The 27649-nt window shown below is 43.1% G+C and overlaps 1 protein-coding gene across 1 annotated transcript in view; it reads right to left on the bottom strand.

Annotated features, from left to right (window-relative positions):
* The window catches only part of myom3 (myomesin 3), a 99269-nt gene that overhangs the window by 34599 nt on the left and 37021 nt on the right, over positions 1 to 27649 (bottom strand). The window contains exons 14-25 of the mRNA XM_041213196.1: positions 26153 to 26327; positions 23003 to 23124; positions 16084 to 16271; positions 14490 to 14616; positions 13706 to 13884; positions 12913 to 12968; positions 9722 to 9740; positions 8037 to 8151; positions 5907 to 6063; positions 4470 to 4576; positions 4342 to 4386; positions 757 to 893 (exon numbers count right to left, since the gene is read on the bottom strand). Coding sequence (XP_041069130.1) covers positions 757 to 893; positions 4342 to 4386; positions 4470 to 4576; positions 5907 to 6063; positions 8037 to 8151; positions 9722 to 9740; positions 12913 to 12968; positions 13706 to 13884; positions 14490 to 14616; positions 16084 to 16271; positions 23003 to 23124; positions 26153 to 26327 — 1427 coding nt within the window. The remainder of the gene's footprint in view (positions 1 to 756; positions 894 to 4341; positions 4387 to 4469; positions 4577 to 5906; positions 6064 to 8036; positions 8152 to 9721; positions 9741 to 12912; positions 12969 to 13705; positions 13885 to 14489; positions 14617 to 16083; positions 16272 to 23002; positions 23125 to 26152; positions 26328 to 27649) is intronic.

Raw genomic sequence — 27649 nt, forward strand, 5'->3', positions numbered from 1 at the left:
TATGTTCAGTTGCAAATTTAAATTCAATTAATGAAAAAAACTGGAATTAAAAGCTAGTATCAGTCACTCCCCCTGAAATGATTGCCTTACAGTTAAGAAATGTCTTGATTTTGAAAAATCTCATCCCTTTTTTTCAAATCTCTCCAAGGCCTTGCCCTATCTCTGTGAACTCCTCCAGCCCTACACTCCAGCAAGATATCTGCATTCGTCCAATTCCAACCTCCTGGATATCCCCTGAATTGCCCCATTACTCCATACCTGGGCCCTAAGCTCGGGAATTCCCTCTCTAAACCTCTGCCTCTCTATCTTGCTCTCCTTTTTTGTGATGCTCCCAGAAAACCAACCAAGTTTTTGATCATCTGCCCTAATATCTCCTTATGTGGCCTGTGCCAAATTTTGTTTCGCAATGCTCCTGTAAAGTGCCTTGGACAGTTAACTGCATTAGACACACTCTATGAAATACAGGTATTAGTACCAGGGACACATCTCTGTAGAGCGAGCATTTACTTACAGGAATGATTGTTCGACAATGACAGAATGTGATCAAGCATTTAACAAAAGAGGTGACAGTTTATGATAATTGAAGACATTCCTAAGTATATTTTAATGAGATACCTAAACAAAGTAGTAACACTTAAAGAGTGGGTTTGCTTAAAAAAAAACACCATTTAACTGAACAAAAAATAAGAAGTCACAGGAAAATGGAATTACAAACAAACAAAATATTGTAAATTTAAACCACAAAATGAAGGTTACCGGAGTGCTTGAAACTTCTTTCTCATTAACGATGAATCGTAAATGCGCAGCTGGGGATAAACTCTCGACCTGCAACCAGAGTCGAACAGCATCCTTCCCAAGCAGCTCAGCAGCCCAATTAGACTTCACATGAATTACTGAAAATAACACAAACCAACTGAACTGTGTTGACAGCTTTTTGATTTAAATCACAAATAAGTGACAATTCCACTATAGCTTTCATTATGGGCGATAATGATACCTCCCTGTGTCACCGTTTAACACAAGGCCAAGTACTTTGTAGTTCCGTCACTTGTGCATAATTATATTAATTTCTAGCAGATCTGCGATGATGTTGCTAACAATCAATAACAGGAGCACACCACTTATTATTTTGCAAGTAAGACGGATTTGTATTTAAGTAGGCTTTTTTTTTAAGATACGAAGTCTATAAATACCGTAAGTAAACAGAGCTTGAGGGGAATCTGATTTTAATTGCTGCCTGCTGGTGAAAGATTGGGGATTTGAAGCTGCTTTTAAATTTCCAGCTCCAGGTCAGAAAAAAAACTGCGTTACTTCCTTTTCATTAATGCATTTAAATCCTTTTAAGTGTGACATTTGAAATGTGAAGGTACTTTTCTTAATATTTATATTGATAAACATTTTCACGTCTTCAGAGTGAGGTCAAGGCACGTAACAAAACGTAGCTTAAACATTTGCGCTCAGTCACAAATCCCACGTTATTGATGGAGAGCTCCTGACTTTTTGTTACAACGAGGAGCGCCAACTAGCGTTTCGAATGCGCATCGACGAAACTGAAAGTTTGTGGCCAAAGTTTGAAGTCCCGCAGGCGGGCGCGTACCCGGCCTGAGCGGGAGTGAAAATAGCCCGAGATGATGGTCGGGCGAGCGTCCTGATGGCATCACGCACGCTTGCGATATTTCACTCAGCAGGCACGCGCGGCAGTCGGAAGCGCGCTCGCCAACAATCAAGGGGGCAAAATTAAGCCCATTAATGATGCAGTCAGCAGCGATTTTATGTAGCCCCTCCACAGTTGGCGGATGGACCATTCTCCCAGGCGGCGTTCACAGTTTTGCTCAAACCTTGATCCAGGGTTGGGATAAAATCTCTGGGGGGGGGGGGGGGGGGTGGAAACAAAATGATAAGGGATATCTGGGTAATGATTTTTTTATGAGGCATGCTTTCAGCTGCTTGATTGCGCTGCACGGAGATATTTTGCAGCAGTTTTGTCATTTTCCTTTATTCTGTGCGGGGGTCGGCAGCTCCCTGGAGCAGCTGTCTGCCTTTGGGGGAGCTCTCTCGGAGCGCTCACCCAGCACCCTCACTTACATCAGCACCCGCTTTCTTCCTGCTCCCTCCACCCAAACCCTGGCAGCGCTGAGCATTTCTCAGAGCGTGTTTCACGCTGACTGGCTGTTAATCGGCCAGCCAGTGTGAAATTTGCAGTTGGGGGGCCGGTCACAGCCAGCGGTCCATTTCCTGTCTGCTCCTGGGCCCGTGAAATGTGCATACCTGCCGACCGAAAAATTTAGGCGTACGTTAATCAGCACGTTGGAATGTCCATTAAAATGTTACAGAATAGTTACTAAGCCAATCATAAACCCCCATGGCCGGAATTTTCCAGCCCGTCACACCGGCAGGATCTCCTGGCCCTGCTGATGTGAACAGAGATTTCAAAGGCTTGTTGGACCCATTGAGGGCAGCCGGAAAATTCTGGCCCATGTGTCTGTTTATTTATTGCACGTGACCAAAAAACTTAGGATTTACAGTGAAAGATTAATCTTGAGGAGTTATGTGGATAGATTGAAGAAGCTGTGGCCATTCTCCTTAGGGAAGAGAAAGTTGAGAGGAGATTTGATGGAGGTGCTTAAAATCATGAGGGGTCCAAACTCTGGACAGAGTAGACGGAGAGAAATTGTTCTCATTAGCAGAAGATTGAGAACCAGAGGACAAGGGTTTAAAGTGAGTGTTAGAAAAAGCAAAAGCAACATGAGGAAACACTTTTTTAGCGAGCAGTTATAATCTGGCGAGAAGGGGGTGGAGGGAGACTCAATCACAGATTTCAAAAGGGAACTGGATGAGAAGGGAAAAAATTGCAAGGCTATGGGGGAATGGCGGGGGAGTGGGACTAGCTAAATTGCTTTTGCTTGGGCTTGATGGGCTGAATGGTTTCCTGTGCTGTAACCATTCTATAATTCTAATTAAATGTAACTTAACAGCCGCTTCAGAAGGTCGAAGACTTGGGGTTACACAAATTAGTTTAATGGCAAAGAATGCAATCCAATCTCATCTTACTCTCTAAATTAAAGGAATAAAGAAAAGGTATTGCACTAGTAATTTGAAGATGCACATTTTTGAGAGGTTATGGTGGTGATTTGGGGCAGGGGGAGCAGTGCCAGGCAGTGGCTCGCATGCTTTGAACCCAGGGTTGGGGGTGACCCTCCTGCTCCTCCTGGCTCCACACTCAAGTAAATATATTGTAGACGATGACTTTACTGGTTGTTGCCTAACAATTGTCAGATCACTTTAAGGACTGGCTCATGATGAACATGTGCTGCCTACTGCCATGTTGGAGAGTTAGTGGGCCATTTAGTGCCTGATAAACAGGCCTTGTGTTTTCATAATTGTAGGTCATGACATCTAAAGCTGCCCTTTAAATCACATTTGTTAAAATGCAAAGTACAGTCAACAGCCCATGGTTACTGTGTAGTTTCATTCTCAATGGAGCATCTTGGCAGATGTTTTTAAGGATTGCAGTGGATCTTTCTACTTCATATAAGATCTCTTCATTATAAAACAAAATAGGCAAGCCAAGAAAATGAACCTAAGACTTAGTGGTCAAATTCAAACTTTTGCACACTGTTGCCGTAGATTTTCAACTTTTTTTATGAACACTTTTTCTCAAAGAAAGATTTGCCTTTCATGACTACAGAACACCCCAAAGTGCTTTGCAGCCAATGAAGTACTTTGAAGAGTAGTCACTGTTGTAATGTCAGAAAGGCAGTGGCCAATTTGCACACAGCAAGCTCCCACTACGTGATAATGTGGAGATAATCTGGTTTTGTGATGTTGATTGAGGGATGACTATTGGCCAGCACATCAGGATAACTCACCTGCTCTTCTTCAAAACAACATCATAGGATCATTTATGTCCATCTAAGAGAGCAGAGGAGGCCTCAGTTTGACATTTCATTCAAAAGACATTGGGCAGAATTTTGCCCTTGATGGGCAGGTGGGCGGGCAGCCTATCACCGCCATCGAAACGGGCCCCGCTGCCATTTTGAGTGGGCGGGCCAATTAAGGCCCACCCAGCGGGCTGCCCGACGGGAAGTGCTATGCACTTCCTGTGCGGAGGGGGAGGGATTCCCCAACTGTCAAAGTGCGCTCTTTCATACATACGCTAGATGGCCAGAGTATGGTGTAGAGTCAATGCCCATAACAGTTGGGATAGTTCTTGGGGCCTATCTCTTCTTGCCCCTTAAAAATATTGTGGCATAAGCCATGATCAGTAACCCTCAAACAACAGGATGTTACAAGAAGAGAGATATATTCAACAATAGACAAGTAACAGTAGGGAATACGTACGTGGGTTTCTTTTTCGATGGCTCAGTTTCTTTAAACTCTGGAGCTCTGAAAAAAAGTTTTAAATCTTAGACTTAAAGTTAACAAGAGTGGCTAATTTGGCTTTTATAAGGTTTGAGGTAACGGTTTACCTTCATCTGTTAAAGTATGACTAGAGGAAACACCATCAGTTCCGGTTACTATGACAGAGTAAGTACCTAAATCCTCTTCTGAGGGGTCAATCAGGATCAGTTTAGATCTGGAAAAAGAGACATTCATGTCAACGTTCGCAGCTCTCTAGTTTGGCAAAGCTGCCCCAGATTTATTACATTTTCTAATCAGCGATTGCCAGGACAATGTTTTAGAAATGCTCCTGTGCAATTAGATAGAGGCAGAAAAATGCCTAAAATAAGTCAAAGTGAACATTTGATTCGCAGGAAATTAATAAACAAGTCTTGGGCTTCAGGAGCAAAATGTGGGGGTGGGGGGAGCTGGAGTAAATTCCCTCTGGTCATTGTGTGTTGACTGACAGTGGAAACAAAGCTGGAAATTTTTCCATATTGACTTTTTCCAGTTAAATAATAGAGATTTCGAAAAAATATGCCTTATTTGCTAGAATCAGAGCAAATCTTTCTATGATGTTTGTGAAGTCACTAGTACATTGCAGTTAGGGGGGAAAAACAAACTTTCCTTTAGGTTAAACTACAGGACATTGAGAACCACAGCAACTCCAGGCTCAAAGACTATTAATATGCTCAGCTGAGTCCCCAATAAAGGACACCAGCAATTAAACTATTCAGTACTTAGAAACAATTGCAGCCACGTACGCTTGATAACAATTACCCACACAATTCATTTAACTGGCCACCCACATTAGCAGAATGCAGAGTTTATTCTTTAAATAACTACATAGTTTCTCTTCAAAACAATTCATATTTCTCACAACTGCAATAACACAGTCTGTTAGAGAATGATCTCCTTTTAAAATAGAGATTTTAATCAACTTAACCCTCAGGATTCCTTTAGCTGGTAGAGCAAGCGAATGGATCTCAGGCACCTCCAATAAGGTTAGGAATTGATTCCCTGAATTTACGGGCTGTTACCTGGTGATCCGGACAGCACTGGAAAATAACTTTAAAAATTACTTTCCGGTTAACAAGTACGAGTTTCTTCCTCATGTCATTTTTTCTTTGCTTGTGCTAAAAATCTTCTAAGGCAACCAAAATAGTTCACACTTTAAGATAAATGTAGGGTCAGGAAGTGGAAAGTAAAATGCTGTTAACATGAGGAGGCTGGAAAATGATAACTAAATGAGGAGAGACTGCAAATGATAATAAAACAATTCAAAACTGAACATTTCCCTCTCAGATTTCCAGATTTCGAGACTAACTCTCCTCATCATTGAAATTTTCTAATACTGGATGAAGAATAGAGCATTCGTAACTTGGCTCACTTTTAAACACCCATCAACACTGGAATCTGAGGCAAGGACTGAACGAGAGTAATGAGGGCAACTTAATTACTGCATTGTTGACGATTGTTCATAGTTCATTCTAAGACTGAAGTTCCAGAATGTTCCAGATTCTTACATGTCTTCTGTTGTTTCAATCCGCACTCTCTCAGGGGTTGTAATTTCTTGGTAGTCCTTGGACCAAATAAACTTTGGTGCATCGGTGGCCTCAGAGTTCTGCAGTGCCAGGAAAATATTTCCATCTTCATCCACACCGACATTTATCTCTGTGGTGCCTGCAGAAAATAACACAACTGCCTCATGTCATGTTTATATACACAATAGTTCCACCTGCATTACTTATTAGCTTTACAATGTATACAGGATGACTTGCAGTTTAGTGTGGTATAAATCTAGATTAATATTAGTCTCTTTCCAGTCGCTTGTTAATTAGGCTAGGTTGGAACAGTCCTTCAGTTATGTGGAATGAAAGTACCAGTTTTTTTTGTACTAAATACACAGAGGCTATAACTCTCATGATTTTCTCTGCAAACTTTAGGAGTGCAATTCCATCTTAAGGAAGAAAAGCTTGTCTATGCACAGTACCTTTCTACACAACATGGCAAAGCACTTTACAGTGAATGAAGTATGTTTGAAGTGAATGGCACTGTTGTAATTTAGGCAACATGCCAGCCAAATTGTGCACAGCAAACTCCCACAAACAGCGATATGATAATGACCAGATAATCTGTTTTTGTGATGTTGACTGAGGGATTGATATTTACTAGGACACTGGGGTGAACGTTCCTGCTCTTCCTCCAAATAATGCCATTGGATCTTTTACATCAAACTTAGAGGCCAGACAGGGCCTCGCTTTAATAACAACAACTTATATTTATATAGCGCCTTTAATGAAATGAAACTTCCCAAGGCGCTTCACAGGAGCATTAGAAAATAATGCATGACACTGAGTCACATGGGGAGAGGACAAGCAGATGAAGAAAAGCTTGGTCAAAGAGCTAGGTTTTAAGGAATATCTTAGACAGAGGAAAGCAACGTAGAGAGCTGGAGTGGTGTAGTGAGATCATTCCAGAGCTTGGGGCCTAAACAGCAGAAGGCACGGCCAACAATGGTGGGATAATTATAATCGGGAATGCACAAAAGGCCAGAATTGGGGTTGGAAGAGATTACAGCAATAGGGAGAAGCAAGACCATGGAGGGATTTAAAAACAAGGATGAGAATTTTAAGGTCAAGATGTTGCTTGACTAGGAGCCAGTGCAGGTTAGCGAGCGCAGGGGTGATAGGGGAACTGGAGTTCCTGCAAGTTAAGACTCGAGCAGCAGAGTTTCTGATGACTTCAAGTATATGGAGAGTAGACTGTATTTCATGGGGAGAATTTTATGCCATTTTACGTGGGTGGGCCAATTAAGGCCAGCCCGGCGTGACATGAAGCTGGAAGTGCTGAGCGCTCCCTGTGCGAATGGGGGAGGAGGCTGAGTCAGGGCCTGTGGTGCATTTGCACAAAAGAACACAGAAATCTCCCTGAGGCACAGAGCTGCCTCAGGGAGATTTAGTTAGAGTTTCAAAAATTTTAATAAAGAAAAAAAATTTAGGACATGTCCCCTCATGTGAAAGTGTCAAATGAGGTGGGACATGTCTATGAATTTTAATGAAAATCTTTATTTCACTTATAAATCATTCATGAAACCTCATCCTGCCCGTGGAGGTCTCCTGAGCGCTTCGTCTGCCCACCAACCTTAAGGTTAGACGGGCAGCTATGTTAAGTGGTTTAATTAGTTTTTAAATGGCCTTTGGCAGTTCAGCGGGCGTGGTAACGTCGGGATGCACGCCTGTCATCACCACATGTCATTTTACGTGTTGGCAAGCGGGCCCCACCCCCGCTTGCTGAGCCAAAGATTCTGGCCCATGGCTCATTCAAAAGACATTGCAGCACTCCACTGGAATGTCAGTTTTGATTTTTGTGCTTAGGGTTCAGGAGTGGGATTTGAACCCACAATTTTCTGACGATCAGGTCCGACAGAGCTACCAGTGGAGCCACTAATCCCAAAACCCCTAGTTACTTAATCCCAGCCCAAGTAGCGTTTGGTGAAACCTGGATCTGCTCAGATTCCAACCCCACTGCTGTTTGCGTTCCTCCATTTCATGCCACTGTGATAGGAACAAATACTCCAGTACATTGTTGTTTCAGTGATTGGTGCAAACTCCTGTGGAAATTAGTTACTCTAACCATTCAGAAAGATGCCATACCTGGTTTGGTTTCAGTTCGAACAGGGTCAGATGGCAATGATGGTAGACCAGTTCCAGCTGAATTGAATGCCAGTACACGGAATATGTAGGTTTTGCCTTCTTCCAAATGACAAATCTGACAAAATTGAACAAAAACAGCTTGGTCACATAAATGTCACTATAACTCCACTGTGGTCAAGGTACCAGCACTTTCTCATGTGTAAAACCTACTGTCGTAATCTCTCAGCACTTGGTGATTATTAGTATTGTTAGTTCAAGTTTAGGATAGCTTCAACTAGTCCACAGCTTGTAATATACCTTCTCCCAGAGGTAGCAACTGGCAGCAAAATGAATGCCTGCGAATCACAGCCAAACATTGAGCCAATATTTACATTTCCTCTGTATATAGAATGATATTGGACTCCAAGAGTTATGCGACTGGAAGAGGTTAATCAAACTAGATTTGTATTCATTGGAATTTAGAATGTTAAAAGATTATATGTTTTGAAGATATTAAGGGGAACAGGTAGGGCGGATTAGGAGAAACTATTTTCAACTGGTTGGGGAGTCTAGGGCTATGGGGCATAAAACTTAAGAGCCAGACCTCTCAGGGGCGAAATGAGGAAACACACAATAACTGGTAGAAATTTGGAACTCTCTTCCACAACCAGCTGAGGGTGGTAATTTTTTTCTTGGCCAAAGATATTAAGGGATATGAACCAAAGTGGGATGTATGAGGTTAGGCCACGGGTCAGCCATGATCTCACTGAATGATGGAACAGGCTTGATGGGCTAAATGGCCTCCTCTGATCCTGCATCCCTGAGTGAACATCCCTGATTGAACATCCCTAAGTGAACTACATATTCCTTTTTGCACAGACCACAACATTCCCAGGAAGTCTATCATATTCCCTATATTAAAAACGCAGTCACTGGGATAGCTACTACCAAATCAGGAGGGAAACAACACCTTTAAAAGGTATAAAGAAAGGGATCACTTTCATATTCCATTAGTTATTGATCCCAGCATCATCAGAAGTGCTGGTTTCACTACCTGTAAAACTTTATGGGCTGAATTTTCCCCCATGACTGGGGGTGGGGAGGGGAGAGTGCAAAACCAATCGGCGCCCCCCAATCGGGTCTGCACTGCCATTTTAGGTGGGCGGGGCCAATTAAGGCCCGCCCAGCGTGACACTCGCCCGGAAGCGCTGAGTGCTGCCTGTGCGGGGGGGTCGGTGGGGGGTGTTTCCCTGCTCCAGGGCCTTTTGTGAGTGGGCTCAAAAGAGCGCAGAAACCTCCCTGAGGCACAGAGGTGCCACAGGGAGTTCTGTTTAAGGTTCTAAAATTTAAATAAAGGAAATATAAACTTTTAGAACATGTCTAAAATTTTTTTAAATTTTAAAATTTTAAAACTTTAAAACTTTAAAAATTTTTAAAAATTTAAAATAAAAAAATTAAAATTTTAAAAAATTAAAAAATTTAACTTTTAAAAATTTCTAAGAATTTAAATAAAGGAAATAAAAACTTTTAGAACATGTCTAAAGCTTTTAGAACATGTCCCCTCATGTGATGAGTTGGGACATGTCAATGAATGTTTAAAATAATTTTTATTGAATTTTGAAACACTTCATGAAACTTCATCCCGCCCGTGGATGAAGCTTCATAAAAAATGCAGAGGCCGCCTGGGCTCCTCGCCTGCCACCAACCTTAAGGTTGGACAGGCAACTCATTTAACTGTTTCAATTCATTTTTAACAGGCCTTAATTGACTTTTGACAGTTTGGCGGGAATGCAGCCGGCTCGGCTGCGCGTCTGTCGAACTGAAAATCTAACTGACGCGTCATTTTACGCGTCGGCGAGCTGGCCCCGCCCCCCCCGATCGCTGACCGGAAAATTCTTCCCTATGATTTAATAAATAACACAAAGGCAATCAGCCCCCTGAGAGCAAAAATGAAGGAGAATGTTTTACTGTGACACCAAAAATGTCAGTATGCAGAAAAACATGCTCTGTAGTTCTTTGAGCTAAATCATTAAAATTCCAAACCAGTCATCAGCCTCACCTTTATTACCAATTTTAAACTCACAAGTACAGATGCAAAGAAATATATGTTAAATATAGAAACTGGGTTGCAGTAACATTCTCTCTAAGTTAATGATTTTTCCTTTCCCGCACTGTATATTATTGCATATAGACCTGTAAATGTAAATCCCTGTTCAGGCTAGGATTGGGGTGGAGGAGGAGCATGTCTTGTAAGTAGGTCATACATTCCCCTGGGCTCACCCCCTGGTTAGTTTCCTTCTTAACACACATAGTGCCCCGAGCAACAGCAGTCCAATGAAATCCAATCAGCTGCAGCTCCTGGAGTTTGGCCAGCTCCACTCCTCCAGCAGTTAACCTTCCTACCCGATTCTCAACCGTAGTCCAAATTCTCCTGTTTAAAAAGCAGGCACCAGCAGCAGGATAGATTCAGTGAAAGGGGGTTCATGATAATTAGCAGCATTGGGACATTGAGATACTATTTAAATATTGCAGGTGCTGCACAGCCAGAGCCACAGTGGGTAGGAATGAACCAGTTCAAGTTAAAAAAAACAGATAAAAAGGGTTTGTGCCAAATTCATAATAGTGAGAATTTTGAAGCTTTGTAATATTCTAATTCATAGCAACATAGGAACAGGAGGAGACCATTTAACACTTTGAGCTTGTTCCTCCATTCAATGAGATCATGGCTAATCTGCAATCTAACTCCTTATACCCACCTTTACCCCTTTTCCCTTAATACCCTTGGACAACAAAAATCTATCAATCTCAGATTTAAATTTAACAATTGGGATAGCATCAATTGTCACTTGTGGAAGGGAGTTCCAAACTTCTATCATTCTTTGTATGAAGAAGTGTTTTGTGATTTCACTACTGAAAGGGTTGACTCTAATTTTCAGACTATGCCCCCTAGTCTTTCCCTCCCCAACCAGCAGAAGGAATTTCTCCCAATTGACCCCATGTGTTCCCCTTACAAGTCATACAAATTATATGAGTCATGAATGTTGATAGGATTACATTTTTGGCTTGTGTTTTTTTTTAATATGTTTTACTCCTTTCCTGTTATTGCTTTGCACCACAATCCTTTCCTGACTAGGAGGACTAGTTTTCTGATCACTATTTTTCAGAAAGCTCTGATTTTTCCTTATGTTGCCTTATTTTTAATTAAACTTATTAACAGGAAAACCCTTTGCTTCAGTCTCTGCTCCAGTATTTAACCAGTTGCTAACAATGGCCTGGACTTTCATCCTCAAGGTGGGTAGCGGCAGTTGGGAACATTCCTTGTTTACCCCTCTCACCTCGGGAGAAGGTGCCCAAGAGTATGGGATCTTCATTGCTGGGGTGCTAGTGCCAGCTGGAGTCGGGCCAGCCGACCTGGAGAGAAGCTTCTGGAAGCCACAGGGGCTGCCTGATGCAGAGATGGGCTGTTTGAGAGACCCGCCTTGGTGCTGTGGGACTTTGTATAAAATATAAACACTTTGGCCATCCAACCCTCATTCCTCACATCCCTCACCCTGCAAACATTCCCTATGCCCCATCAATGCCATCTCACGCTGCCCCCACCTGCCTCCTATGACCCCTCGTGCCCCCTATGCCAAGCTCTGCCCTTCCACCCCTCCTCCCCACCATGGCCCCTCATGCCCCATTGCCAAGCTATGACATTTCCATGCCCATTGACCCACTCTACACTGTATAGAAGCAAAGAACCCTGCAGTGAGCCCTGACAACCATTAGAGTTGTAAAACTTCTGTGCTCCCGAGAAAACATTGTTTGACTGACAGCTCAGGCTCTCTGATCTCTGCTGTCAATTGCACAATGATTGTTTACACAAGGTTAAATGGTTTCAAGAGTTTTGTTATTAATACTTTAAAGGGCCTGAATGATTGATCCTTTTATTAGCTCGTAGCAACATGACATTCCTTTCAACGCAGGAGAAAGTTATGAATGAATTACTTTTTTGGCGTTTTTTTATATACATCCTACTGTCACATCTCATTGGCTCTAAACAGTCTACAATGGGTCAATGGGCATCAAAGTGCCATAGCTTGACATAGGGTCCATGAGGGAGACCTTTTGAATTTACCTTTTAAAAGGCCCCCTAATGCAGTCACATCACCTCTGGGGGGGGGGGGTGTGAACCATGACCCTTCAAAAATCTGGCCTGACTCCATGAAGAGTGTGGAGGAGTAGGAGATGCTTATCTCCGCAAAGGAGCCGGCCAGGTTGGGAGTGCCAGGTGAGGGCTTTTGACAATGTTAGGAGCTAGATATAGTTTTAAGTAAGTTATATTTGTATTTGTGGGTGTTAGGAACAATATATAATTTTATGTTTAATTTATACTTTAAAAAATTTGTTTGTTAAGAAAGGTGAAGCCTGGGTTTGGTTTCATTTTAGAGTTCTTTTTTGAGATGGAGCTGGGAAGTCTCCAAGCCCTGTTTATATACATGCTTTTTAATGAGGTTTTACAACTCTTACAGTGAAAAGATAGGTTACCAGGGGATTAGTAGTTTAGGGAAGTGAAAACACATAAAATGGAGGAGAAAACTGCTGTTACCTAACAACAGGGGATCAGAGAGAGACAGGGAGAGACAGAAAGGCAGATCCTAGTTCAGTTGGTGTTTGTATACCGCAGAGTGAAGACAGCAAATGTCCAAGACTCTCTCTGGCTGGAAATGATGCTCGACTACTAAGGAAATGAGTTTAAGGAACTCATATGTATTGCTCTAAAGTTAAAGTAATAGAGAGTTTAGAGTGAGTTTTCTGGATATCTCAAGGGAGAGACCAATTGTGGAAGGACTTCTAGTCAATGTTCAGAATTTGACTGGAAAAGAAACCTTTTTACAACTGAGCCAGCTCTAACCTTGGTGTAGGAATAATGTACTTCTTCACTGGAGTGATAGGTCTGTAAGGGTATTGCTGGGATAAAAGGGATAGCGTGAGTTTAAATATTTTTTTTCTGGGTGTCCATGTTGAAATCTTTCCAACCTTTTTGTTGTCTAGTGTAATATAGTTAATATTTCTTGTGCAATAAATATTTTATCATTTTGTTAAAAAGTCAACAGCAGACTCCTGTGAATCTGTTTCAGTAAGAACCCTGCACAGTTTTAAAAAAATAAATTATGGTTATCTAGCCAGGTTCCATTCTGGGATCTGACTTGTCCAGTAAAACATCAGCTGGGACCATAGCAACAGGAACAAGCCTGCACTCTTTAAGGACACTCCCAAAAATCAGATAACCCAGGAATGGGGTTGGGAATCCCAGAATCAAGACCCACCTGCCATTTTTAAAGGGCTCCCGAGTCATCGCAACTTGGTGAAAATCCAGGCCATTATGTCTAACTGTACCGTGAGATGATTTGTCATTTGATTTTCTCTCTCCTTCCCCCAGGAATCCACCTGACCTTCCCTCCTCTCACTCCACAATGAAATGGTTGACATTAGGAACTCCCCACATGGGGATCATGATTATGAGCTTATATCCTAACATCCTGTGGAATTAGTGCATCTAAAATCCTGCTAATGCCATTGAATCTCTCAAGTAGAAAATGGCACCAGTCACATTACACTCAAGCTGCTGAACTAAGGTTGCTTCACATACACAAGAAGAATCTTTCCCTTCAATACTGGACTGAATCAGAAAATCATTTACAAACCCTCATGTGTGTTTTAAGTATTGGCTCTTTAGTTAAGGTTTTCCACTCTTCCAAATCAGTTTCGCACATCTGAACGAAATAGCCAGCTAGAGGATCTTTTCCTGTGTACAGTGGAGGCTGCCACAGAAGCAACAAAGAGGTGCTGCGAACCTCAATAAATCTCACATCGAAAGGTGGCCCTATAGGAACAAAATGAAAACTTACTTTGAACTTTATTATGCAAATGATCAATTCCAAATAAAGGTAAAGTACAGGAAAGGGAAAAGTAGATGGCGTGCCAGAACAAGAGGCTGGCTTCATTTGTTAACAACATTTTGATAAACAACATCATTCATGCTGTTCATATGAGCTGGAAATCAGTAACGTAAATTTAACTAATGCTATTACATTCAGCAGTGCATGTTAGTTCAGAGGTCATAGTGCATCAGGAAGTATCATAGGGTAATGTGAACACACATCTAATCATATTGCACTTGGGATAAAATATGGTTGTAGTTTTCATATCTTCACACACTTCTTAGTGTGAAGTAATGCAGGTTACTTAACAGTCTGAAAAGCTAGGACTTAAAAACTCCTTCCACAGCAGTAACTACCTAGCCAATAGGGCAGTTTGTGCTATATAGCCAGAGGCTTTTCTGGGTTCCCAAAACCACCAAGCATTCTGCTAGATGCCAACGCAAAATTCAGAACTGGAGCACCGGTCTCTAATATGAAACATGATAACTATTGTGAAAGCACCGTATTAGTCAGAAATCTAGATGAAAGAATAGAGACAGCAATTCACCAGGATGTGGCATCATCCATTCTTCACATTTAAATTGGTCACTGGCTTCAGATGGTTGTCCAACACCAGCCCAGTTCATTGCGAAGGCTCGGAATTGATATAATGAGCCTTCTGTTAAGTTTTGGACCTTCAGAGGAAAGAATATCAAATGTAAATCATTATTCTAGAGAAGAAATTCAACAGATTACTCTGGAGTGAGGAATTTTCAAACTGAAGTCTTTCCTTTTTACTTTCAAATTGCTATTACCACTCTTCAGTTTTAATCATACATGTGAAGAAGAAAAAGATTTGGAAGACCCATTTTTTTATTTAACCCTTGCACATTTCTCCATCAGTTCACTGCCATTTTCATCATGCTGCTATAGAGGTATCACATGATGAAAGATTCTGCCATTAGTTCCCACTTGCACCTAGTTGTTAGGAGCTCACGTCAATTATCTCTCAGTCTTGTTTGGAAAACATCTGTCCTAAACTTTGCCCTGTTCCAGATGTATCAGCAGAGTTTCAAAACTCAGTGGTCTGAATTTTGCCGTTGGTGAGCAGGGGGCGGGGCCCACTCGCCGACACATAAAATTACGCGGGATGATGTTGGGTGAAACCCCCGACGTCACCCCGCCCCATTTAAATTTTCAGGAAGGCAGGGGCACAACAAAATCAGCTGTGGGCCCACAGACCTGTCAATGGCCAATTGAGGCCATTGACAGGGTCAATTAAACAATTAAAGGACCTGCCCGTCCAACCTTAAGGCTAGCAGGTCAGCCGGGAGTCCCAGCAGGGAATAGAGAAAACATGAAACCTCATCCAGCGGCGGGGTGAGGTTTCATGCAGGGTTTTAAACAGTTTAATAAAGTTTTAGTGTAATTTATGAACATGTCCCATCTCACTGTCACATGAGGGGGACATGTTAAGGATTTTTATATTTTTCTTTTTTTAATGTTTGTGTAAGTGTAAGTGATCTCCCTGAGGCTGCACTTAGCCTCAGGGAGATGTGCGCTCTGTCGTGCGCATGCGGGAAAGAGCGCACTCTCGCTTTTGGGGAATCCCCCCCACTCCCACCTGCACAGGGAGAGCATAGCGCTTCCCACCGGACGTCATGCTGGGTGGGCCTTAATTGGCCCACCCACATAAAATGGCGGCGGGGCCCGCTTCTCCGGCAGGGATCGGCTCCCCGCCCGCCAGAGATTGGATCGGGCCCACTCGCCCGACAGGCAGAACATTCTGCCCAGTGTGTTTGTCTGTGTAAACCCACATTTTGCCATTGCATAACATGGGCCTCTGGCACATCACATACTGCATGAAGTTTAGGCAAGGATCCCAACCTTTAGTGTGGAGGCAAACCACATGCATTTGAGCGTTTAAGGCACATCTTTAGTTGATATGTTTTCCTGAGGTTGTTTGTGCCTATTTCTCATTAACATGACACTTTATATTCATACTTTATATTTATTTGTTCCTTTATATTTATCTATTTATTATAGTCACCACCTGGAGAAACCTGACAGAAATACTTGGATGACATTTTGCATTCATTTCATTATGGCAAAACTAATTATAAAAGACATAAATTGAGTTTAAACTCTCAGTCTTAATTTACCTTGTAAATCTTTGCGTTTATAGGTTTAATATTAACTTCGTGCCACTCAGCTTCTACTACATCACAGGAATCCAGGAAATAGCCCAAGATTTCTGCTCCAATAGGGAACTTTGGTTCCTTCCAGCCAATAACCATTTCATTCTTCCCCGAGTTCAGTTGTGTCAGGCCATAAGGAGCTGATGGAAGAGCTTTACAAGAAAATACATGCATAAGGTAGAAGTGTACAAAAGATTATTGCTCCATCCGATTCCCCACCATCCTAGCAATTCCAACCGACAATGTGATTCTCTTCAAGGTAGTTGTCCAATTTGATCTTGCAACAATCTAAGCTCCTTGTCTCTAAAACTTCTATTAGAAAGGTTATCCTTCTCAGTAGAGTATTGATTTCTTATGTCCCACTTGAATCTATCCTTTACAGCTTAGGTTGTCCCCTTCTGCTATTCTGTACCAAACAAAATATTCCTGACATCTACATAGGAGTCATATTAATCCATAATATTCTCTCTCAACCTTCTTCTTTCCAATGAGCAGTCCCATTAACAGTGAATCTACAGTCATATATTTTATTCTCTAGTTGCCTAATAGTTCTGTAGTTTTTCCAAATCATTTACATGTTTCCAATAGCGTACGTTTCAGAACTGCACAGAATATTTCAGATGCAGCTCAATAATACTCTATACAATAGGATGATAATCTTCTTTCATCTATATACAATTTCTCTCATTTTAGAGCCCAGTCTGCTTTCTTAATGGCAACCAGGCATTGGTTCAATGTCATAAAAGCAAAATAATGCGGATGCCAGAAATCTGAAACAAAAACAGAAAATGCTGGAAAAACTCAGCAGGTCTGACAGCATCTGTGGAGAGAGAAGCAGAGTTAACGTTTCGAGTCAGTATGACTGGAAAGAAGGGTCATACGGACTCGAAACATTAACTCTGTTTCTCTTCCACAGATGCTATAGACCTGCTGAGTTTTTCCAGCAATTTCTGTTTTTGTTATTGGTTCAATGTCATAAGGGATTTATCTGCTATATTTGGCAGATCCTGTTCCTGATTTATTTTTGCTGCTATTTTCAGACTAATCTTATTATTTATGTTTAAGTTCTTAGGTACATTATTTTACATCTACTACATAAACTACTTCTATCAATGATCAACCCACCTTTCCAAGCAGTCCCACTTTGTCCTTAACGTCCATAGTATTAACCACCTCTGTTATTTCAATGTCATAGTGGCCATGGATTTCAGGTGAAGATATTGATCCCCTCGTCCAAGTCATTTATGAAAACATTGAAGAGTAATGGCGCCAACACTGAAGTGTTGGTAGAAGGTAACAAATTTTTAGAACAAAAAAAGGCCACTTGACTTGGCAGACAATTCCCTTTTCATATATCAAGTCCATCTAGTTACCTTCTCATCATATGCCTCAATGCCTTCTCTCGCTAAAGAATTTTGTTTAAGTATTACACTGACAACTACATTACTGTTTGGCTTACATCTTTACTGAATTATTTGGTAGCTCTAGAGAGAATTATTGCTTTACTAAAGTGGAAATAAACTCAGAATAGGTTTATTTAACTGTGTGGTAATGAATGTTAACAATGTGTGATGACTCTAATAATATGACTATATAACAATTAGTTTTTTGTTCAATGTGAGAATTTGTTTGACTAGCGAAATGATGAATCAAACGTTCAAAATTTGAATATGTTAATTATAGATAATAGAATCTAAGAGAAAAGTGAGATATAAAATCAACATCACTTTATAAAGACATGATCAACAGCATTCTAAACAAATTTTACAGGAAAAATAGAGGATAATTATGTTCAAATCATTAAAGTAAACAAAACATTTTGAAGATTAGCAATTCACTAACAATACCAACAAATCCATTTTTCAACACAGCACGAAATTTTTTTATTGAGAATTTTAAATTTACAAACCTGAAATAAATGGCAGAATTGTCCATGCCCGCTGGCATCAGGTATGTTTGGTGGCATGAGTGGACAATATGGCGAGATGCCCAAAAATCGGTTTCACAACATTGTTGCGATCGTCCGCTCAGCACGTCGATGGTGGGCATGTTCCCCTCCGTTGGACATCAGGAACCTCATTGTAATACATCAGTAACATATCATTATGAGATCAGCCTGCCAGACACATTCGCTGGAACATTTGCCCATGTCGGTGGGGAAACATGTCGGTGTAGAACTGTGACATGCAGAAGTTGGGACTTACCACCAGGGCCTTGTTCACATTGGGGACATCTAAGAAACAGAAGGTGCTGGAGCCCGACAGCAACTGCACACTGGAGGAACATCCATAGCATACTGGGTGGATTCTCATGGACGTGGCTCTGCTGCAAAGCAGCTCACGGAAGTTGGAAAGTCACCGTTGGTGCTCATGACAGATGATGGTCGAGGGGATGGGAGAGGGATGTCTAGGGTTGGCTGGGAGAGGATGAGGTGTTGGGGAGGTGAGGTTGGGAGGAAGGGTGTGAAGGTGTTGTGGGGGTGAAGTTGAGAGGGGGAAGGGAGTAAGGGGGGAGGGAGTATGGGGGGAGGAGGGGGTAATGGGGGAGAAGATGGCAACTGGAGATATAGGTGTAAGAGGAGTGGAAGATGTAAGGGAAGGAGTTTGGAGGGGGAAGGAGCATGGAGAAGTGAAGGAGTTCTTGGGCGGGGTGCGGGGGAGGAGTGCAGAGAAGAGAGAAAGGGTGAAGGAAGAAGTAAGGGTGGAGGAAAGAGTCGGGAAGGGGGAAGAATAAAGCTGGAGGAAGAAATGAGGGTGTCTGAGGGAGGGGGAAGGGAGAAGGAGTGAGGCTGGAGGAAGAGGTAAGGCTGGAGGAAGGAGTAGGGAGGAGGGAAGGACTAAGGGTGGTGGAAGAAGTAAGGGTGTCTGAGGTTGGTCAAGAAGGGTAGGAACTAAGCCAGGGTGGGTCAGGGAGGACTAAGGAAGGGGAAGTGGTTCCAGTGGGGGAAGGGGTTGAGGGGAGAAGGGGATTGGTGGTGGGGGGGTGGTGGGAAGGGGTCCGGAGGGGTGGGGAAGTCCAAGTAAGCATGCAAGGGAGGGGTCTTATTGGCCCCTGACTGCCTCCGAGTGAGAGAAGTGAGGGTGGGCGTGGTATGAGGGAATGGTGAGAATGACTGAGAGCAGAATAAAATGGTATGGCGGGCGGGCGAGGGTTCAATGGCTGGGATAGAAGGGATGGCGAGGGTGTTTGGTGGGGATTCAGAGGCAGACAGGGATCCTGGGGATGGGAAGGAGGATGTCGGGGAGGTGAATGTGGATGGGATGCAATTTTCAGGAAGGAAGGGAATGTGTACGTTCACCTGGACACCCACAAAGGTAAAGGGTTGTGGCTGGTAGGTCACAGAGAGGTGATGCCGGTGGTGGTGGGGGGGGGGGGGCGGCGGCGGCGGTGGGGGGTCAACTGTGATGGGGGAAAGGAAATGGGTGACTGGGGGAGGGGAAAAGACAGGGGAGCTGATGAAAAAACAATTCAGGCCATGCTGTCTAAATCTAAAGTTGTTTCAACAGTCGTGGTGGGTGAGATCAGGTGCTGCTTGGGAGTGTGATCATTGCGTGGTTGGAGGCACAGGTCAGCTCAGATGGACAACTGTAAGCGAATCCCAGCAAGCAGCTTTCAAAATGCTCCTGACATTGAGGTGTGTGTGGGAGAGGCTTGCACATGACTCTGAAAAGCCCTGCCCCACACACACTTTTCCCTCCCAAATCACTCATTGGCCAACTGCTCCCTCTGCGGTGACAGAGGACAAAGTTATGGGGCTCACAGGCAAAGGAGACTCAGAGGGAATGGCCAGCCTCTGAAATTCCTGAGTGGGTCACCCTGGGGTGTCCATCTGCCACTCCTCCTCCCTTTTGGTGCCCATGGGCCTGGCCTGACTCATTGAGGGGAAGGAGCATCTGGAGGGACAGGGAGGTGCCCCACTTCCCTCTCGCGTCGCCACTTTAGGAACTCACCCATGGCTCCTGCGATGGAGTGCAGGTCTGCACACATCTTCGCAATCTGCTGGACCAGGGTCTCCATGGGGTCCATCATCCTCTCCATGGAGATCTCCATACATGCACATGTGGGCACGATTTCATCAGAGAGCAGGTGGACGCACTTTTCCAACCTGCGTGCCAACAGCTCTGCATGATGCTCCCCCACCTTCCGCTGACTCATGAGGATGAGTTGGAAAGCCAAATCCAGAGGCTCGTCATCTGATGCGGCCTCACAGATGCCTCTTCCCCAACAGTCCTCCCAGTGCGGGGAGCTCGGCTGAACCTGCCTCCTCCTGCTGTGGACACATGTCCGTGCAGTGACCACCAGATTGTGAACCTGAGTCTGCTCTAGATCCAGGTCCCACTGAGGTGTGTGTCTCTGCGCTGGTGCAAGGTGTGGGTAAGCACTGTGACGGGTCTTCCAGGCTGCTTATCTCCAGCTCTTCAATGGAGGAGGTGCATCTTGGCTGGAGGTGAGGATGTGGCTGGAGCTGAGGGACTGCCCGGCGGAGGCCATTGGTCACTTGACAGAGCTCCCTGTGACCAAAGTAGGGACAGTTAGTGCATGGCAGCAGAGTTAAAAGCAGGAGAGAGAGAGCTCTCACATTTGTGTTGAGAGAGGGATGATGTGGAGCAGGATCCTCAGGTAGAGGTTCACCGCTGACCTCACCGTCACTGCAGGCAGGGTCCACATCCTGACCAGTCAGCGCAATGGCACACTCCTCAAAGTGAGTGAGGGGCCTAATGTGGGTCATTCCACCCCTGGTCTGGGGCCTCTCCCTGCTGTTGTGAGCCAGCTTCTCCTGCATGTAAACAGATGGAGAGAGTGTGAGCAGGACACACGGCACTGAGTGCAATGTTTGTGTGGTGAGCGGAGCCATGGACAGGATGAGGATGTGAGCTCCAGAGGGTATGAGCCTGGTGGGGATGTGAGGGTGTGTGAGAGAGTTAGTGGTGTTGTCCCTTGAGGTGTGAGATCCCTGTGGGTGTGTGATGGGTTTGGGAGAGTGTGAGTTGAGAGTGATGAGAAGAGTGAGTTACCTTGGCAGAGCGGATGGGACCATTCATCCTGTAGCGGCACTGGGTGGCTGTTCTCTTTTGTAGGGCGTTGGCACTGACCACTGCTGCCACCCGCTCCCACGCTGGAATCGTGATGTCACTGCCCCTCCTGCAGCCAGAGCCGGGGTAGAGGACATCGCAGTCGGTCTCCACGGAATCCAAAAGGCGCTCAAGAGATGCGTCACTAAACCTGGCGGCTGCAGTCTTTTTGCCTGTCTTCCACGCAGCAGTCGTGGGCTGGAAGCACTGAGAGGTGTGTGTGTGTGGCTGGACTGTAAGTATGGCGCTCTGCGTGATGAAGTAGCACGATGATGATGTGGCGGGCGAATGAGAGCCTGCCACCGTGGAAACGGCATGTTTCCTGGGAATGCATCATTAATGCAGGGGGTTTGGGATGGGACGGCCTGAGAAGCCGCCATTGTGGCCGGCTTGCCCACTGGGATGATTCCACCCGAAGGCAATCACTGAAGACATGGAAAACGTCACAAAAGTTTATCCTCAGTTTTACAATAAGGAACAGATTGAAAACCACAATCCACTTTGAATCCTGCTGGATTATTTCGAACACTTCAAACTATTTGTGATAGTGAGGTGACATCTGAGCCAGTGGTCTGGAGCTTGTTTTTCATAGCGGAAGGACTTACAAGCTGAGCACTCCTCACATGGTCATAAACTATTGTTAAGCCAGCCATTGGGGTGGCTCGTCCTATATGCAGGAGGATTTTCTACGCTCTGGACTGGGTTTTCCTGCTGGATATCATACCAGAATTCAGAGCTGGCAGACTGGTCTCTATTTACTGAGATTGTCTGCAGTCAGGTTCGAAAACGATAATGACAACAAACGAGACTCTGCCATGTTAAATAATTATTTGAGCCCTGGGCATATTTCCCCTTGTCGCCCATATTTGGGTTGTTTCATTATATTAAAGGTGCTATCTAATATAAGTTGTTGTTGTAGTAGGGTTTCCCACTACACCTGCCGGCTCTTTGGTGAGAATGCTAGCACTGAACCAAAGGCCCACTCCGACAATGGGACTTTGAGAGAGCACAGAATAGTCAAAATATTAACAGCGGCTTGTCAGCTGCTCTTACACCTGCTTATTTCTCCCACTGACGTAGTCCAGGCTGGATACATTGACCTGTCTCAAACACGGCCATGCACATTTCCTATTTTCTTTACAGCTATGACGTTCGTCATGAACATAACAAGATTTCACTGTTACTCTTGGTGAAGAGTAGAAGAGGGAAATGTCTTCTTGCTTATCCATTGGTCAAATCATCCCGTGCAGTAGTCAATACAAAGAACAAATATTGTGGATTCAACACAAGGAGGGGAGATAAGGAAATTAGATGGAAGCGCTGGATAATCGTATTGGAAATTGTGCAGAACATTTCTGTTGTACATTAGCTCATTCTTTTTAAAACAAGCAAGTGGCAATTTATCTCATATTTTGGGTGTTAAGTTGCATCAGCTTCTCCGTCCACTATCTCCTCACAACACAAGCTTTAAAAAACAACAGATGTTTTTCCACACTATGGTCTAACCTTTAACATACTTCATGGACTCTACATAACATGCTACTTTGACAACTAAACTCTGATGCTGAAGTTTTTAAAAATACTGATGATTTCTCTTGTATTTTCTTTTAGAGACTGAAAAAATACACCCATTTGGCAATATGATCTATTTATAGAATTCCACAGGACATGGTTTAAAAAACCTTGGTATTTGAATGTGTAAAATGTTGTCCATATTTCGAAATTTAAGTTGAATGCTCTAATGACTAAAATTCACTAACACAAATTATTCTCTGAAAACTTATTTTCAAAAGCTGGTATTATATACTCACAGATGGTATTATTCACCATGATTGGTGTTGATTCAACAGAATAGTCACTGAGTCCTGCTGGATTGACAGATTTCACTCGAAATACATACTTCTTTCCAGGAATGAGGCCATGGACTGCAAAACTAGTGGATAGGAACAGACAGAATTGTAATGATTCTCTCTAGTTTAATTCTGTATCTGAGTCATGCAGTCTTGGAAAAGCAAACTATGAAACAGCAATCCAATCAACTTGTGCAATCCTTTTCTCCAATTTTTAAAAAAATTCTTTCACTCTCCCATTTCTCCCCTTACTTTCACTGCTCTGCAATACCTCAACCAAGGTCCCATCCTTCACATGTGAATCTAGACAATGATTGTTGGTAAAAACAAAAAAACTGCTGATGCTGGAAATCCAAAACAAAAACAGAATTACCTGGAAAAACTCAGCAGGTCTGGCAGCATTGGCGGAGAAGAAAAGAGTTGACATTTCGAGTCCTCATGACCCTTCGACAGAACTTGAGTTCGAGTCCAAGAAAGAGTTGAAATATAAACTGGTTTAAGGTGTGTGTGTGGGGGGGGGGGGGTGGCGGAGAGATAGAGAGAGAGAGAGAGGTGGGGGGGGGTGTGGTTGTAGGGACAAACAAGCAGTGATAGAAGCAGATCATCAAAAGATGTCAACGACAATAGTACAATAGAACACATAGGTGTTAAAGTTAAAGTTGGTGATATTATCTAAACGAATGTGCTAATTAAGAATGGATGGTAGGGCACTCAAGGTATAGCTCTAGTGGGGTTTTTTTTTATATAATGGAAATAGGTGGGAAAAGGAAAATCTTTATAATTTATTGGAAAAAAAAGGAAGGGGGAAACAGAAAGGGGGTGGGGATGGGGGAGGGAGCTCACGACCTAAAGTTGTTGAATTCAATATTCAGTCCGGAAGGCTGTAAAGTCCCTAGTCAGAAGATGAGGTGTTGTTCCTCCAGTTTACGTTGGGCTTCACTGGAACAATGCGGCAAGCCAAGGACAGACATGTGGGCAAGAGAGCAGGGTGGAGTGTTAAAATGGCAAGCGACAGGGAGGTTTGGGTCATTCTTGCAGACAGACCGGCCGCTTTGCAGAACACCTGCGGTCTGTCCGCAAGAATGACCCAAACCTCCCTGTCGCTTGCCATTTTAACACTCCACCCTGCTCTCTTGCCCACATGTCTGTCCTTGGCTTGCCGCATTGTTCCAGTGAAGCCCAACGCAAACTGGAGGAACAACACCTCATCTTCCGACTAGGGACTTTACAGCCTTCCAGACTGAATATTGAATTCAACAACTTTAGGTCGTGAGCTCCCTCCCCCATCCCCCATCCCCAACCCCTTTCTGTTTCCCCCTTCCTTTTTTTTTCCAATAAATTATAAAGATTTTCCTTTTCCCACCTACTTCCATTATAAAAAAAACCCCACTAGAGCTATACCTTGAGTGCCCTACCATCCATTCTCAATTAGCACATTCGTTTAGATAATATCACCAACTTTAACTTTAACACCTATGTGTTCTATTGTACTATTGTCGTTGACATCTTTTGATGATCTGCTTCTATCACTGCTTGTTTGTCCCTACAACCACACCGCCCCCCTCCACCTCTCTGTCTCTCTACCTCTCCGCCCCCCACACACACACCTTAAACCAGCTTATATTTCAGCTCTTTCCTGGACTCGAACTCAAGTTCTGTCGAAGGGTCATGAGGACTCGAAACGTCAACTCTTTTCTTCTCCGCCGATGCTGCCAGACCTGCTGAGTTTTTCCAGGTAATTCTGTTTTTGTTATACTTTTAAATAACTGAACTGTTAGCAAAGCTCATTTCTGCCCATTTCTTTTAATCAAAAAGCATCTATGCACCAGCTGTTGGGATATCACTGGGTACCTGACAGAATGGTTTCAACTCAATGGAACAAGGAAATTAACATACAACTGGAACTAACACCAACCCCTGAAGCAGCTTTGGCTAATGAGTGTACACTTCAACGTATTTTAGTTATGACCACAGCTGATGTTAATTGCTATGCAAACCAAATCCCAGAGGGAAACTTGGCTTATGGACCATACCCTTTTTTTGTATTCTGAAAATGATAGGAAAACGTACAGATCTCAGCAGCAAGAAGTCTAGTAACACTTCTGGGATTTTAAAAATTAAAAGTAAAAGTTTTATTAACAATATTAAAATAAAACTTATGCACACAAGATTACAGCTGTACTATTAAAATTGGTCTTACCACACATTCCCCCAAAATACTCCCTACTTGGTCAGACCCACAAGTAAACACCTTCCAGGCAACACTCCCTTATAGATGTTTAACTATAAAAATCCAATAATATAACCAAGACAAACTGCTGTAGCTTTAATAAAGGCATACCACATGACCTCTAGCTCTCTTCCACTCTGCTGTGGAAAACCAAAGCTTCAGAAAAAGATTCCTGGCTGCAGCCCAAGACTTCTCTGGCTTGACTGGATGGCTGATTCAAATTGCATTTTTTCCCAGACTGGAACTGTTTCCAGGAGGTCCTCTTCACACAGCCAATAGCTAACAGCTGAACAGCTCAGCTCCCAGCTCCAGTAACTCTAAAATACTTTTTTCCCTCTTTGATCTCATGTTCCATTGTTCTCACACCTCTTTGAAACTCAAATCCTTCCAAATATAAAATCTTTCATGTTTCTATTTTTTCCTCTGCTTTCGGGTCAAAAAAATGTAATACATCCTTTTCTGTTTACTTATGGAACTCCTACAGGATGCAAAATGTTTCTTTTCACCTCTGACTTCCCTTTGATATTCAAATAAACTCTCAACGCATACACACACACACACACACACACACATGCCCTTCTTCACAGAATAAGACAATATTCCCCAAAAATATTTTTTAAAAAACCTCCATTTCTTACAATATGAAGCACTAATTGGGACATCCGGAGATCACAAAAGGCATGATATAGAAGGTTTCCTTTTCTTTTTCACCATTTAAGGAAAAATAACCACAAAATGTACAGAGATGTGAAAAAATAAGACATTAAATATATGTTTTTACATGGTACTGATAATGAAAAGTCTTTTTAATCAGTCATTTCTCAGGTTCAATCAACTCTCTTACATGATGTTTTACTCTTGCAAGATGATGATCTTCTCACCTCTTTGAAGTCACAGGTTTGTTGTTACAGGTTTCCCAATTGTTTGTCCCAACTTCACAAACATAAACGTAAAAACCTAGGAGTTCGGTTTCATCTTCAGGCCCTTTCCACAGGACCATCACAGACGTCCTCGTGTTTCTGACAGGTACAATGTCATATGGTGGAGAAGGAGCAGCTGTGTAAGGGAAAGATAATTCACATGGTAATTATCCATTGGTTACCAACTCAACCTGAGCCAGAATGCTGGTTGGAGATCGATTTATCCAAACTCTAATATGCGTGTACTGGTATACTGAGATTTATTATAGGTAGTGGGTCTTAAGATTGTCTCACTTCTGTGCCTCACTCCTTCCTTTTGCAGTGAGGGTGGATTGCAAGCATCCCCTGACTCAAAGCAGGAATTAAGGAATAAAAAGAAGTTTGAAAATGTTTTAGCTGTTTGCTGAAATTATAGGATCAATGTTCTGGTTTAGTAGTCACCAGCAGACCTTTTTAAACTTCCTGAGGTCAGTCTTAATTAGCCATACATGGCAAGATCCCAGCATTGGGGGCTGACAACGGGAGTTCACCAAAGGCAGAGGGAGAAAGTAACTGCGTAAGTCATAAACAGGCAATTTCGATCGGCACCCCTTCCACAAACATTCACTCCCTCCACCACCGACTCACAGTAGCAACAGTGTGTGTGCCATCTACAAGATGAACTGCAGGAATTCACCAAGACTCCTTCGACAGCACCTTCCAAACCCACAACCATTACCATCTAGAAGGACAAGGGCAGCAGATAGATGGGAACACCCACCACCCGCAAGTTCCCCTCCAAGTTATTCACCATCCTGACTTGCAAATATATTGCCGTTCCTTCACTGTCGCTGGGTCAAAATCCTGGAATTCCCTCCCTAATAACATTGTGGGTGTACCTACCCGACAAGTGGTTCAAGAAGGCAGCTCACCACCACCTTCTCAAGGGCAATTAGGGATGGGCAATAAATGCTGGCCTAGCCAGCAAAGCCCACATCCTGTGAATGAATAAAAACATAAAAGGGTAAAGTCACTTAAAGGACAATGATAACATTTAGAGATAATTTTTCTTTTCCTAAAGCTACAAATATGTTAAAAATGTTTTAAGCCTTTCCAAAGGCTGGCAAGAACCAAGGATGGCAAAAGAATTGGAGGCAAGGAACAGAGTATAAAGGCAAGAGATGAACTAGCAGCACACCTGACCCTTCTGGTACAAAAGCAAAATAATGTAAATGCCAGAAATCTGAAATATGAACAAAAGTACTGGAAAAGCTCAGCATCTGTGGAGAGAAAAACAGAGTTAATGTTTCAGATCGATGACCTTTCATCAAAAATGAGTTCTCTCTGTCTTTCAAGCACCAGCACACTTAACCAAATCCTGGAGGATGCAGTTAATGAAGAGGTAGCACCAGGTGAGTTACAGGATAGAAGCACCAAGTGGAGGTGGCATCTCAGGAACAGGGACCTAATTGCTGGATG

This window comes from Carcharodon carcharias, chromosome 19 (genome assembly GCF_017639515.1).
Source record: "Carcharodon carcharias isolate sCarCar2 chromosome 19, sCarCar2.pri, whole genome shotgun sequence".
Taxonomy (NCBI): Eukaryota; Metazoa; Chordata; class Chondrichthyes; order Lamniformes; family Lamnidae; genus Carcharodon; species Carcharodon carcharias.